Raw genomic sequence first — 14,968 nt, forward strand, 5'->3', positions numbered from 1 at the left:
CATGAGATGACCACCCACTGCCCTTGGCTGAAATCCACTCTCAAACCCATCCGCAAAGCCTTGAAACAATATATTAGGAGACATTTTTTGGAGGGAGGGAAGAAAGAAGAGGTAGGGGGTGAAAAATTAAGGCTCAGTCAACCCTACCCCACCTTTAAGATGCAGTCTGAATCCAATTAAGAAAAGGATGAATAATTAACTTTGGCAGCCAGAGTGCTTCGAGACATTAAAAAGCTGTCCTTGGCTGATGAAGCTAATGGTTTTAATTGCCTCCAGAAAGGCTGCTGAAATTCAATTTCAGTCCAGTGAGGCTTTTATTTATATATTAAACAATAACAACAATACAAATCTCTGTTTTCCTTCAGCTTGCCAAGCACTTTTTTAGGTACATAACAGTATGTTTCTTCAAATTAACATCTGTGTTTAGTTCAGGAGGCTCAGTCTACACACTGAGATCACCGCAAGGATTTTGGCAGGGTCATACCTAACAGCACCACACAATCACTGCTCTCAGGGGGGGAAAATAACTTGATTCAGAGTCTTCTTTTCTCAAGCCACAATGTATCAGATACCGCAAGTTTAGAGAAAAAAGGCCTCTCCGAGTCACGCTTTGCAGCACAATCACCTTTATCAGCCATTTCCAGCAGAAATGCTTTTGAATTCCCATTCTCTGTTAACTCCACAACACCTAGTGATCAGCAATAAGGTGCTACAGAGGGGGCTTTTCAGGATTAAAGGCATGTTCTCCTACAGTCAGCCCAGCCTGGTGGCTGATAATTTAGAACTATTCACTGTAATGTGAAAACTGTAGCATTTCCCAAATATTTCTGCCAAGGTGTTAATTAGTATTTTTAAAAGCCCATGTCATCCTTTTAAATAGTTTTGGGCAAGATGTCATCAAACAGTAGGTAACCTGTTAATTTCAGATCTCACACAGCAAGTTTTTAGCTCAAATAAAGCCTGAAGGAAGCATGGCAGGGAAGGAGGACTCAAGTTGTGAAGTGGTACCAAATTCTAATAAAGTTTGGGGATCAGAAAAGCAGATATTTGCAAGTTCTTCCTCATATCTCCACGTAACACAAAGTAGTGGGTTTTTTCTGCCTTCATTTCAGGCCTAAGACTTGCAAGTGTTTCTCAAGAGATGCTGAACCCTATAGTTAAAGCAGATTATCCTCTGGGAACCTGAAGGAGCTACTTTTGCCCATACATCTAAGACTTCTAAATCTGTTTTCTACTTCCTTGGTTCCAGCAAAAGCAGGCTCATCCTGTTCTCCAATTAACAGCCATAATGAAGTCCATCAGTTAGGGCTGCAAGGAGAATAAAGCCCAGTGTGCGTCCAGCAGGCGCTTGAAGGCAAAGAAATGATGGTCTCTTGCCAGACTCCAAGTCTGAGATTTTTTCAGAGCAGTTGAGGATAATTAAATACCCAGCTCCCAGTAAAATTCAATGAAATTTAATATGTCTAACTCCCTTATCCCAGGCTTGGGCTTTGATTCAGAAACATCCATTTCAATTCAGGACTGCAGCTAACTGCAGCTTGCACCACAGCCAAGAGCTGCCAGGTACCCAGCCCTGCATTTCCCCTACATTTTGGGGAGAGAAGGCATAAAAAGGCCGATACAGAAGACAGACAGAACTCAGGAGTAGAGAATGAGTAAGTCTAAAGATACGCAATAGAGAACAGTGATGGATAAAGGTGCAGTATGTCATAACATTTTTATACTGTGTGGGGAAATCCTTTAGTCAGCAAGAAGACCTACCTGCCAAATAGCTCAGAGCTTTCATTTCCACCATAGAAAGGAAGTTTATGTTATTTTGTTAAGTATTCTGATTAGAATAGAATCCTATTTCATGCTCCTCAAACAAAAGAGTTCTATCAACCATTATTTGGGCTTTTCCAAAATAAAGGGTAAATTTTTGTTCTCTTCTGAGTGAAACTGAGTAAGTAACCAATCAATTCTCTAAGGAATTTGAGGGGTTTAGTGTCCTGCAGCATTATTCCAAGTTTTTCCATGTAATTCTATGGAATTAAGGACAGAATCAGAGTTTCCTCTTTCTTTCGATCAAAATCAACAGAGCTGTACTGGCATAGAAATGGAATAGCAGAAAAATGAACAATGACTCTTAGTTAAAAACCAAGATTAGTGCTCAGTTTTCAGGAAAGATGAGCATGAGCATAGAAAGGACAAAAGAAATATAATGCACAGTCATACTGTGACCACACCAGCGACATGTGTCCCTCCACAGGGAGAAAATTGACTGCAATGAAATGGAGGGGCAAGTGGAGAGAGTGAGAAAGAACAAAGAAAGTTTATAAAGCAATGCTAGAACAAACACATGAGCTGATTTATCTTTGTTCATCTGATGGGTAAGAGCTGTCTAATCTGTAGAGATCTCTTCAGTTAAATAAACTGTCAGTGGTAATAAACAAGGACCAAAAAAACTGCAATGCCTATCCAATTTTTAAGTATGCAACACAAAAGAAAAATTACTGAATTAAGGCATTTTTCTTTTTATGTTCCCAGCAATGAACAGCATGCTGAGAAAAGTAATTATATTAAAATTACAAACCAGCAGAAATCAGAGAATGCCACATTATTTCCATTTCTTTGTCCTATTGGAGTATATAATCTGAACTTCAGGGGGCTGAGAAAGTTAAGAAAAAAGGTTATCATTTCAGACTGCTTTTTAAATGCCCCCCGCCCAGTGCAATGTTTGATTAATAACTGCACCATTAGATTGAGGAAAACAATGTTGCAAACTTGTAAATTACACAGCAATCCCTCTTATTTGTAAAGCAGTTGACAATACCAGGACATTTTCAGAACAGCCTTTGTGGACACGCATAGATGCACTCTGCTCTCAGTCAGCCATCCATTGTCAAAACTTGCTGGCAAACTCAGCTAGAACAGTGAAAAATAAAATAAACGCACACATATTGCCCTAAAGAAGAAATTTAGGACGCCTTTCATTTTGCAAATAGAAACTCACAGCCAAATCCCTAAGTCTTTTCAAAATTCTGGGCTCCCTAAAGATGCTGTGGGTTGTCTCTAGAGCTCTAGCTGCAAGATCAGACAGTCAGAAATACTTTCCCCTTTATAAACACTTCTCTGCTTTTAAGCCCCATTGCTGAGCATCTTGAACTGTATTGATTGATCCTCCTTTTTGGATTATGGAACAAGACTACAAATGGGATGAAAACCAAAGTAATTTCTAGCTTTAGAAATGCAGAAAATGTGTTTAAAAACCTGACCAATTTCTGCCACAGATTGTACGACACTATTACTTCACCGGAAATGTCCATCCACATGTGAACTTTATAGTAGTCATTTTTATACTCTCACAGTTGAAAAAAGCAGAAAGAGGAAAAAACAAGGGGAAAAATAACCAATTTAACAGAATGGTCTAGGAGCCATAAATACTACAGTTGTTTCTTGCACTGGTCACTTGGGAGGGAGACCAAAACCTCAAGCTCTATTTTCCTGTGGGAGGCAATGATTTCCCCTTTAAAAGGGATTCTTGAACTCTGGATCCCCAGGTGTCCACCACCCTTTTGATGAAAGGGCATTTATGTGGCAGATGGTACAAATAGCCTGGCATGCTTTGTAGTTACTGGATCACTATAAAAATAAAAACTGCCAGATGGCTGGCATGTTTCTTGGCAGGAGCATAGGGTCCCACTGACTGATGAGAGGAAGCAAAGCTGCCCAAAATAAAATAATAGCATCTGAATTTGCTTTGGAGTGCTTTTAAAATGTGGCTTACTCTGTGTTGGATTTGATTCCTGATGTCTAGGAAGCACCTTGAGACATTCCTCCATCTGTCTGCACCAGAGGAGCATTGCTCATGTCTCTTCTCCTGATTTCACCTGTCCCTCACACCCCAGAGAAATGGGATCTCTCCACCAGCCAGTTCCCTTCCAGAAGGAAGTTCTGCTGGATGCAGGAGGTGGCGCTGCAGGTTGTGATCTCCCCAGCCTCTGTGATAGCAGAGGATGCGTTCCTGAGGGAATACCTCATCTCCCATTCTCTGCTGTTTCTGTCCAGGTTCAAACCTGCAGCACAGCGGAGCACTGTCATACTACAGTACTACAAGAAAACCACCACAGGGAGCATATCACCCTGGGTCACCTCTACATGGACTTTCTCCAGAAGCAGCAAACATAAACCAGTGTAAACACATCAAACTAAATGGATTGTTTATTTTTCCTACCACAGCTATATTAATGCACCATTGTCTCCCTAACTATAACACTGCAGGGCAGCTGGCAGGAAAGGTTTGTTCTGACTGCACCAGATGAAGCGAAAGCTGGAATACTTCTGTGGATTAAGGTATGAGAAGGGCAGACATAAACGCCAAGAGTGCAGCTTCAGCTGCTATTTGCTACGAGGGACTTTTTTACTCTACCTCAGTTTCTCCCATCAGAAAGAGAAGCTTGGTCAGAGCAATAAGTTTGCCAGAGGAGGGGTACATGGATTAGTTAATATCTGCACAACTGCTCTGAACGTCCCACTGACACATCTTGTGGGGTAGATGCAATTGTGAAATTCTCTATCTTAGTAACGTGATCGGAGCTGTGAAAAGACTTTGAACAAAGCTTCCAAATTCTCATTTGGAATTTCTGACCTTAATTGCATCCACATAACTTCATGAAGGCAGTCAAGGGTTGAACATGTCCCTTTCACAAATACTCTGCTCATCTTCAGTCACATTTTACCTTCAATTAAGTTATTGACTCATTTAAACCAGTTGATAATCACTAATATACAAAACCTCCAAATAAATGCTATCATTTCTGAAGTTAAAACCATCATGACAAATGAATCCCAGCAAGCAAGCATGGATTTGGGCCAGCCATGATACAGACATAACCCCAGAGTGATAAAAACACAAATAATTCTGGTATTCCACATGGGCCAGTTGATCAGCAGGCTAACAGGTCAGTGCCAGGTTGACATCTGAGCACCACATGGGTGTAAGTTTTTCCAAGATGGTTACTTCATTCCTGAAATAAACTTGTTACAACCGCTAATCCCCTGCTCACTGAAAGCAGCTAAACTGCATACATGCATCTCAAGCTAATCAGCAGTTTTGTTCATACCGTTCTTTCACAATCACGGCAACTTCAGTGCATTCAAGCTCTTGCTGAAACTAATATAAAATCTGGAGTAGCATTCAACTGCACTTGTAATCCAAGCTCAATTTTAGCTTACTCACAGAATTCATAGTTCTTTTTCTTCCCACACTGCTGTATAGCACACAGATATCAGAGTAGAGGTTCATTTCATCACATTTCAATTAAAATTCCAGAATTTAAAATTTCTCTTTATGACCTCTCTCTTTCAATTTCTTTCTCTGAAAATATTGGAATAAAATTGCTGCTTCATCTCAGCAGATTTCAGTCTCCGGAGATTACTTCCAGCTGGCATACAGCAGAATACTGACTGAATCAATCTAAGCTGTTTTGAGTAAAGATCAAGAAGGAAAATCAAGACCTGACAGCTTGTTCCTAAGAACTTTCTTGCATTTCTATGCTCCCTGAAAATTAGACCCACCTGACAGTCTGTTCCATAAATGTCTACCAATTTGACAGCATTCCTCATCTCATGATACTTCACGTATTCAAGAGAAAACACCGTTAGATGTAAGATATCCTACGATTTTGTTCCTATGAATGCCTCACTGAAACAAAATGAAATCCATGTGAGACAGTAATTCCTCCCCAAGCCAGGTGCATAAATTATTGACAGTTCTGTACCTTATGCTAAAATCACAATGATAAAAAACCTTGAGAATATATAAAGGCATTTATGCCCACAAGAAAGGCACAAACTGTGCATATGGGCTGGATTTTGGGCAAGGTATGAAAATGAGCTGTATAAGTACTGGCAGGAAAGGCAGCCCTGGGGGAGGTTCACATTGGTCAAAGCTGACAAAGTCTGGATCATGCTATTCTGAAAGTGGTAAAAACTAGACTTAAGCATGTGAAGAAACAAAGAGAAGGAGTTAAGAAAGAAGATTCTTGCTTGAATTTAGCACAACTCAGAAGAAAAAGTTACCATTTTTGACAAATAGTTATCATATAATGCTTGCCACAAGTATTTACGTGACAGGTTACTTCTGAGGAAGGTCGCTTATTGTCAATGTTTGCTGCTTAGAGACACCTTCGCTTTGTCTGAGCTCAGAGTATGCTGTACTCTCCAGCTGTGAACAGCCAGCTCCTTAAAACACTGCAATGTCTCGTTAATGGAAAGCTCATGGTTTTTTTTTCATTGTTTTAGGGTTGTGGTTTTTTTTTAAGCAAAAAGAAAATTAGTCTCATGAAAAGGAGCTGAGACAGTCAGAATATTTACTGCACTGAACTGGTCTCAAGAGTTCATGGATTTCCATCAGCAGTGTTCTCCCAGGTCTGAAGCTGCTGTACACGTGTTGGCCTCTATTACATCTCATTAGAATCATCAATATCCCCCTCTTTTTTTTTCTTATTTTTTTTTCTGTGCATCAGCTTGCCTTTCTGCAAGGGGTGGTAGAGCTGTTCATACCTGGCTGTACTGTCCTGCTGACCAGTGCATTAGGTTAAAGGCTGTTATGGTGCCCTTGGAGAGGATACCTGTTTGCTTGTGCTACCCTGAAAGCTGCATTTATCAGTACAACGGAAGAAAGGGAAATTATACTTTCCACAGGAGAATGAAAGTACAAAGCACACCAAGTAGAATTCCCATGAAAAATTAAGTCACTTTTTTATACCAAAATAGAGCTTTTGATGAAAACCTCCCGTTTTCAAACAATCAATTTCCAATCATTTATTTACATTTTCCATGAAAAGCAGACCCCTTTTTGTAAGAAACAGAATCTAGAGAAAAAATAAACGTTCTGTCAAAAATAGCGTTCATGTGGAAAAATTTCATCCAATTCTGTTTATACAGCCACAGATATATAACAGCCATATAAACAGAGCTGTTCAAATGTGGGCATCTGCATACTCCCACCCTCTCTTTTCCTTGTCTCATATGATCTGTGAACACCATTTATGAAAAGAAAAAAAAAGAATAAAATATACAGAAGTTCAAGACTGAATATAAAATCACTGCAACAATTTCTTAGAGCACTGACAATCTAGTATTCCAGTGGGTGATTTATATGGGCCCTCTGAACCTTGGCTCATGACTTTCAGAACATGGTGAATAAACATGTATATGTGTTTAAAATCTCCAGCATTTTAACATTTACTTAGCAGGGTTCCAAGGACACATACGAGAAGTTTCCAATTGTCTAGGTGATTCAATAGGCTTTACAGCTTAGACATGTGAAACAAATACTTAGCAAATGTTTGAAGAATTTGTAACTGAGCATAGACTGCTTGTAGAGCCCAAAAGCTTGTCTTTGCCCGCATCTCAACTTCGTATTTTACACTGGTTAAAAAAAAATACTACCAGAACATAATCCTAAACAGTCAAATTTAAGGGTGTATCTTGGACAAAGATTTGGGATGAGATTTTCAGAACAAATCTGAGAGAGGGACTAAACAACAGCCAAACCATAGGAACTGTAAGTGAAGCACATTGGAGGGTTTACGTCCTTCACTGGCTTGTTAGCAGCAACATTACCTGGGACTCAACATGGACCCACACTTATCACCAAAAAATTATATATTCCCTGTATTGTCACCTGTACAATGTCCTCTAGTGCTATTCCTGCCCTTAAGAAATCATGCCAGAAGTGTGAGTAAAGAGAATTCCCACCTACAACAGACATGTTTCATTTCATGCTTCATTTCAGTTCCCCAAAGGTTTTTAAAAATACAGTCAAGAAGTATTAAAACATCATCCCAGATGTGGAATCAACCTGAGTTAGGCAAAAATGAGCCCAGTTCCAATCACTTACTGATGTGGTGCAATGCTGCAACTGATGTATTTATGCTTAATTTTTAACAGACATATTTACTCTTTTGTTTAATCTCACCTTCAGAGGCACCACTTGCATCAGAATGGCGAAGTTAGTGAGGTGGTTACAAAGACACACTGAGTAGTTGAGGTCCCCACTTTCACGCACACAACCTTCATTTGACCAAACACCAGTTCCATTGCTGCAAAGCACACAAAAACGGAACATAATCTCTATCAAAATGCATCTTGTGCAGGTTAATTTGACATGCATTGTACTGTACAGGAGATACAAAGGTATGAAAACAATCTCAGGCTGCAGCATCCACAAATACTGCTAGTGGCTTCTCAATTCCATCATGAAAAGAGTTAAGGAAAATCCTGACTGGAACATGGCTTGGATCAGACCCCTCATGAATGCCACTACAGATTTCTCCCCAGTCTTATGGCCAATGAATGATAACTACATTTTTTCTTTACATTGCGCAACCCATTTATTGCATTTCACCTAGACTCAAATTCCTCTATTCTGAAAGCTGCAGCATCAGACAAGTCAATAATCTTGCAGAAGTCATAAGTCAGTGAATCGTATCTGCTGCCCCTCCCTTATCCACTGTGCCACTCATCCTGTCAAAGTAATTCAGGCTGAGCAAGATTTCTAGTGACCCATCAATGTCAGTTGTTTTTTGTCACTTCATCCTCAGGAGCAACAAAAGCAGCTCCAGCTCCTCTGAGGATATGGCTGGACTGGCTGTGTGGCCAGGTCCCAAGGCTGTACAGGAAAGTGATCCTCATGAGTCTGCTTCTCCTTGGAACCAGAGAAACCCAGAATCCCCTTTGCTATCACAGCACTGCAGTGATGTGGGGACATAGAAGCCACAGGAACACAACCGAGGGCTCCATGGGCTCAGGCACTGTATGTCACCCACCCAAACTGCCTGCTTCTTACCCATTTATTACTTTTGATATTATGTGAGGTCCTGATGCTAGACTGAGTGATCTGTACTCTTCTTGGTACTTATTTTAAATCATTTTTCTTTTGTCCTTTGGGACCTCCTTGAGCTTTTAAAGAGAGTCTGTCATAGGTCAGAAACCAACTGCTTACTCTTTAACTGCCATGCACTAGGGAATAAGGCCATCTTGACACAAATAAAACTCATTTGGAAGGACAGATTTCATATTTCAGTTTCTGTCTGAAGGCAAAGCCTCAAGGGCTCAAGCCTCAAAGGAAAACAGTACAGGAACAATGCCCCAACCATATTAATTCACTTCAGTAAAATCTGTTTCTAATTTATTGTAATTTGTGAGTAACCATAACAACAAGTAACTGCCAACAGCTGGGATAGTTCAACGTACTTGAAACAAAACTTCAATAAAACAATTACAGTGACCTTGCATGCGCATGCTGGAGAGGAGGGACCACAGCATTGCAGGCCACTGCTATAGTAATTAGGCTTATACTGTTATGGCTCAAAAGATGTTAATTCCCAGGAAATTCAAAATTCACTATTTGTATCCCTTCTCAATTAATTCAGTTAAAGCAGCATGTCTGGAAACAAAAAACAGATGAAATATATTCAGGGCTAACAAAAAAAAAAAAAAAAAAAAGGTACTGCTTTCCTGTAGTTCCTCTTTCCTGAGTGAAATTTAAAGTGATGTTTATCTCCCTTTTATTCTAATTTGCATTCAGGGGCATAATATTTCACCCTTCCATGTACTGGCCAAAATTCACAGCTCTGAAACACTGACTTCACATGATGCTGTGACACAGAAACAGATCCAGTGAAATTAATGGCTCTGCTGGAGGTTTGCCATCTTAAAACATCCAAGCATCTGCCCAAGTGGACATATTCATAAACCAAGATAAGCAGGATTTGTATCAGTCTGCAGTTTTGACTGCAAAATATTTCAGAGTCTCAGTTACCCACCTAGTAGGGGTCTATGAATAACAAGTCTTCTCCTTATAGTAAGAAGCCGCTATCAGATTGTGGGTTTTGTAAGACAGGGCCTCTATTTCTTTAACTATTTCCGTAAATGAAAGAGAACAAGAATGTAGATAACATACAGCATCACAAACTAGGTGTAATCTCATTAATGCACATTAAAGAACTGGAAATTACACAACATACCTATAGTCCAGAAATGCACAGTAAAGATGAACTCTGTTACTCTTATTTAGTGCTTGGCTGTATTGTCGGGGAGTCTGCAAAGAAGAAAATATAAACACTGAAAGAATATTTAAGGAATACATTTTGCTATTCAACTACTTTAAATTTTCATTGCTATAACAACTTCCATAGACTTTTCTAGATTAATACACCATAACTGAAAGCAAATTTTATCAGTCTTTTCAGCTTTACCATAAACACCAAACATGCAAAGGCTGCTATTCAGTCTTAATTTTACACACTGGGATTAAACTCAAATCACTTTGAGCGAGAAGTCTGCATCCCGTTTAAGTAAACAGCAAACCAGGATTGTTTATTGTGTATAAGCACAAATATATGTGTTAATTTTTACAGGACTAGGACATTATTCTTCAGCATGTACTTGGCTTTGTTGGGTTTGTTCTCATTGGGTAATAAAAATCTCACATTTTAGGATTAATAACACTGAAATGTGTGTTGCAATGACCAAATCACAGACATTTTCTTTCCACAATAGCGATTACTTCAAAACGTACAATCAAACTGAAAGAGCAATGCCATAATTCACGATTTTATTTTAACACACCTTAGCAGTATAATTGACATAGTTTCTATCCTCCATAAACAGATTTAGCCGCTACTGCAATCTCCTCATTCAGGAAGCTCCAAAACCCCATTTTCCACTCTGTTACAACACTTTCATGACAAAATAATCGAAATAATATTGGAGTGAAGCAATAATTTGTTATAGACAAAAATATGCAAACTAGAGGATTTCCAGGATGTGTTCAACCCTTTCTACTACATAAATCCCCAAAGTCCACATTATGTTAGACCCTTAAGGCAATTTTTTAATTACAAAAGTCTTCAACATAAACTAATCACTGGTGAATTAACAACCCTCAGATTACTGCAGCATAATTCTGTTGTCAAGATGAAAGATAACCAAGTACTGCTTTCCCTGTTACAGAGAAGGAAGGCAAGAAAACCCACTGCCTAATCATGCTGAAACTCGACCAAGTACAGGAAGTCCCTGGTGCAATTTTCCTTTTCTCTCACAAGTCCAAGGAGTGTCAGGCACAAGGTAACACAGTTCCCTCCTTAGTAGTGATAATAAAACGTTTCTGCCTAACCCAGGACATTCACACATTCATACTGGATTTCAACACACTTGAAGTAGCTATGCTATAGATAAGGCCATTTACTACTTCTTAACTCACATCTCTGGATAACATAAATGGAATTTTCTTATCTGCTTGAGCAACAACCCCAGACAAACTTTCTAGTTCCTTGACTCACCCTGTTTTTCCTAAGACTTCATTACAGAAACAGCTGAGACTGCAGCTTTGTGGAGAGGAAAGAAGCAGCAGATCTCTGTGGAGAGGAAAGACTGCCACTCATCTGCCATGGGTCTCTATTTTCCCTTTGACTCTTCAGCTTTTTTTCCCCATGAGTGAACCAAAGCAAATGGTAAAACTCACACTCTCCCAGGTATGCCACACTGGGAAGTGATAACGGACAAGATTCACACCCCTCATCACCAAGAAATATCTCACTGATATAACCCCCAAGAAAGTTCCTGTCACTTTCTTTCCAGCTGTGGTGATAGAGATGTAGTGAAACCAAGTATATGAGGTTAACTAATACAGAACAGTCCTTCCTGAAAGCCCTTCCCCATCTCTGGCTGCCCTGTAAAGGCCCCATGCAAGGCTTCAGGATCTAGTGGGTATCTTCCCTGCTACATCCATCAATTCTGAACTTCCTATTGCTTTCAGAAAGTGCCCACCACAAGTCGCACCTTTAATAAACAGCAGTGGTCCTGCGCACCTTCCAAATCACAAGCCCTCTATGAAATAGGAGTGTTTCTGTCTGAAAGTTTCTGTGTTTCAGAAACTGCTTCCTTCCCTTAATCCCACCTCTTGCTGCTCAGTGTATTCTTGAAGAGCACTAGTTCAGAAACATCAGAAGACCAATGATCCATAACCCACAACTGGAAAACTGCCTTCTGCAACTTCAGTTAATTTAGAGTTTTGTTGGCACAGCTCATTCTGCTTTACCAGCAGCAAGGCATGTAGCATGTTTGCCCATTATGCTGTATAATGTCATGTCTATAGCTTTCCTGAACTAAGCACTTGAAAGAATCTATAGTCAGTTTGTATGACAAATTACTTCATGTCTGTGATAGACAAATAGTGGCTAAAAAAAAAAAATAAGAGAGAGAAAGATCTGCTGTAATAACAGCTGTCATTTCTGATTTGTAAGATATCTCTCGATAAATCTTGATTCTTAATACACTAAATGGAAAGGGCATCGGAGGGTCAGGTTGGAAGAAGACAAAGTACTTCACTTGCGTATCTTTTTACACAAATAAATCCCAGATGTATGTTTTAGCCTCTATTAAGTATCTCTGGCAAAGGACAAATTATTATTTTTCTCCATCTTTACACACAGATGTCACTCATTAGACAAAGGACTACACTAAGTGAGGCTACAGTCTCTGAGCTGTCCAGAATTGTGTGCATACCCACATGGAAAAAGAATACATAAGCAATAGTTTACAAGAAAGGTTCTTACCAATTTGTCTATTTACTTCTCTTAAAGAATCCCTCCCATGTTTTTACACAGACAACATAAGGCTCACAAGGCTTTTCAGTGTCATTTATGATAACTGCATTAAAAAAAACGCTCATCTTCTCAGACTCCATTAAAGTTCTGCAACAAAACCATCATTAGAACAGAAAGCCCCCAAATATATAAGAAACTGGCTAAAATGAAGAATAAACCCACTTTGATCTTCAACAACTCTACTTCAAATTACTCTCTAATCTATGAAAAAAGGAACTGACTGTACCTCAATACTGCATTGCTTGTGTTAAACTGTGTGTGACAGCTTATATGACTTGGATCCCGCAGCACTGAGGATATCGATTTAATGACATTGATAACAGAAAGCTTAATATACAAGTAGGCTTTTACTCCAAAAGATTAAAGTCACCCTAATGTTTATAAAAGCCTATGAAAGGACAGTTTATGCAGCTTTCAGTAGTCTGCAGAGGGAGAGCAGCAGCATGTTAAGTAAGCCAGGATCTGTGCATTGACTCTCCCTCATCTCTTGTCTTTCTATCAGTCCTCGTGCATGGAGAGGGGAACATGCAGCTTCTTCAAACAAGAATTATGTTAAAAGAGAACCAGAGCAAAGTGTGTGTCTGTCTGCTGAAGCAGGTATCCTGAGGAAGGACTGCCTCTGTTTACATCATGGCTGTTCAGCATCCCTAAACTAAACACTGACTCTCACTACATTAGTCAGAGTTACAAGCAAACCACAGAACCTCACTCTATCTGCTGAGAGCATACAGAGGATATATATGGATGGGGATACAGCACTACTTACATGCTGGGAACTAGGCACAAGGCCACGGTTAGTTAGTGAAAAGGCCAAAAAAAGGGGGTGGGGGGCTAAAAGGACTGCTGGAAACCCTCAGGAAAAGCTAGTTGCAGGAAATGTCATGAACACAATTGCAGAAGAAAAACAGTCAGCCAGCTGCTGCTGGGAAGGCTTGCCAAGGAAGAGAGGCCAAGCAGAGGGTGGGGTGAACCTTTGTGAGATTAGCTTATTTCTCCACCCCTGACTTTAAAAAGCAAATATTTAGCTACAGAGTGGTGGCCACCAAGGGAAGAGGGTGTGCACCTTCTCATTCAACATGCATTTTTCTCCAACACAAAGAAGGAAATATTGGAGGGTCAGATCTGCCATTGATCTACACTCAGTACTTCCAAGCCCAATGTATTGGGTGTTGGACCTCCTCTCAAACAAAGCAGCTAATAATTTACCCAATTCAATTAAATTTGGAGTCCACTTATCACTGTTTACAAAATACAGCATTTTGTCTAATTCAGAGATTTTGAAGCTTCTCAAAATCTCCTCAACCTCCAAAAATACCATGGATTATTTTGAAGGTGGCAAGAAAAGGCTTGAAGACAAGCAAGCCTCTTGCCAGTAGGCTTGTGCCTTCTGTGTAGTTCACAGGCACACTGAAATATTCTTAGAGATTTATGAATCAAAAACACTTTTGATTCTGGTATATGGATCAAATTACAGACTAAAATGACTCTTCTAATTTAGAGCCTTTCTGCCCTCACAGTGACATCCTGACACTTAGCATGATCTATCCAAGGCCATACAGTTTATTGACTTTCCATCTTTTACTTCTAATTACTTAGAAAATTAAAACTTTAATGTACATTCATCTACTCAGTTCCCTGGAAAAAAGACAGAAAGAAAGAAAGAGAAAGAAGGAATCATCACCTATTTCTATATCAACTATATTGGCTGTTTTCTTCCAAGCTGTGGGAAGACTGCATTGCAACAGACCTCGGGCTCAGACCACCCATCTATTTTAATTTAGTGTCTTTTTGACTGATTCACCCCAAGATGTAATTAGCCCAAGTAATGAAAAAAAATGTTTTAAATTGTACAAAAAAGACTTTAGCTTGTGAATAGGGAATTATACTGTGCTGTGCATAAAAGCCAGCCCTGTAGTTGTTCCACCACTTTCAACAAGGCAACGCCAACACACACTTACTGAAGCAACAAGCAAGAGCAATGTAGGCTCCCAGGGTCAACATGAAAGCTCACTGAATGTATTTCTTGATGGTACAAACATACAGTTAAGAAAAAAAAAACAAAAAAACAACAAACAGAAAATCCTCTGATACCACAAAGGTGGGAGACTGCGAAAGGGAGCAACATAAAGGAAAAAAAACCAGAGAAATATCAGACTATAAAGTCATCTGAAATTACAAAAGTTTGCCGTATGTAATTGAATATGGATTGGGTTTGATCCTTCCTTTGCCTGAGGTTAAAAATAGTCGATGTATCGATTTCCTGCAAAAATATTGTTAATCAAATGCTACACCGATAGCCTTCCCCAGTTCTC

At 39.5% G+C, this 14,968-nt stretch overlaps 1 protein-coding gene across 3 annotated transcripts in view; it reads right to left on the reverse strand.

Moving 5' to 3' along the window:
• Window positions 1–14,968, reverse strand: part of ADGRD1 (adhesion G protein-coupled receptor D1) — a 140,557-nt gene that overhangs the window by 54,132 nt on the left and 71,457 nt on the right. For 2 of the 3 annotated variants that reach the window (XM_061466146.1, XM_061466145.1), the window contains 2 exons: window positions 10,014–10,087; window positions 7,964–8,087 (listed from right to left, as the gene is read on the reverse strand). The exons of the other annotated variant lie outside the window; for it this stretch is intronic. In XM_061466146.1, coding sequence (XP_061322130.1) covers window positions 7,964–8,087; window positions 10,014–10,087 — 198 coding nt within the window. The remainder of the gene's footprint in view (window positions 1–7,963; window positions 8,088–10,013; window positions 10,088–14,968) is intronic. 3 annotated transcript variants of the gene reach the window in all.

The sequence above is a fragment of the Pezoporus flaviventris genome, unplaced genomic scaffold (genome assembly GCF_033815535.1).
Source record: "Pezoporus flaviventris isolate CSIRO_AGI_PZ_B2104156 unplaced genomic scaffold, CSIRO_AGI_Pfla_v1 ptg000041l, whole genome shotgun sequence".
Lineage (NCBI taxonomy): Eukaryota > Metazoa > Chordata > Aves > Psittaciformes > Psittacidae > Pezoporus > Pezoporus flaviventris.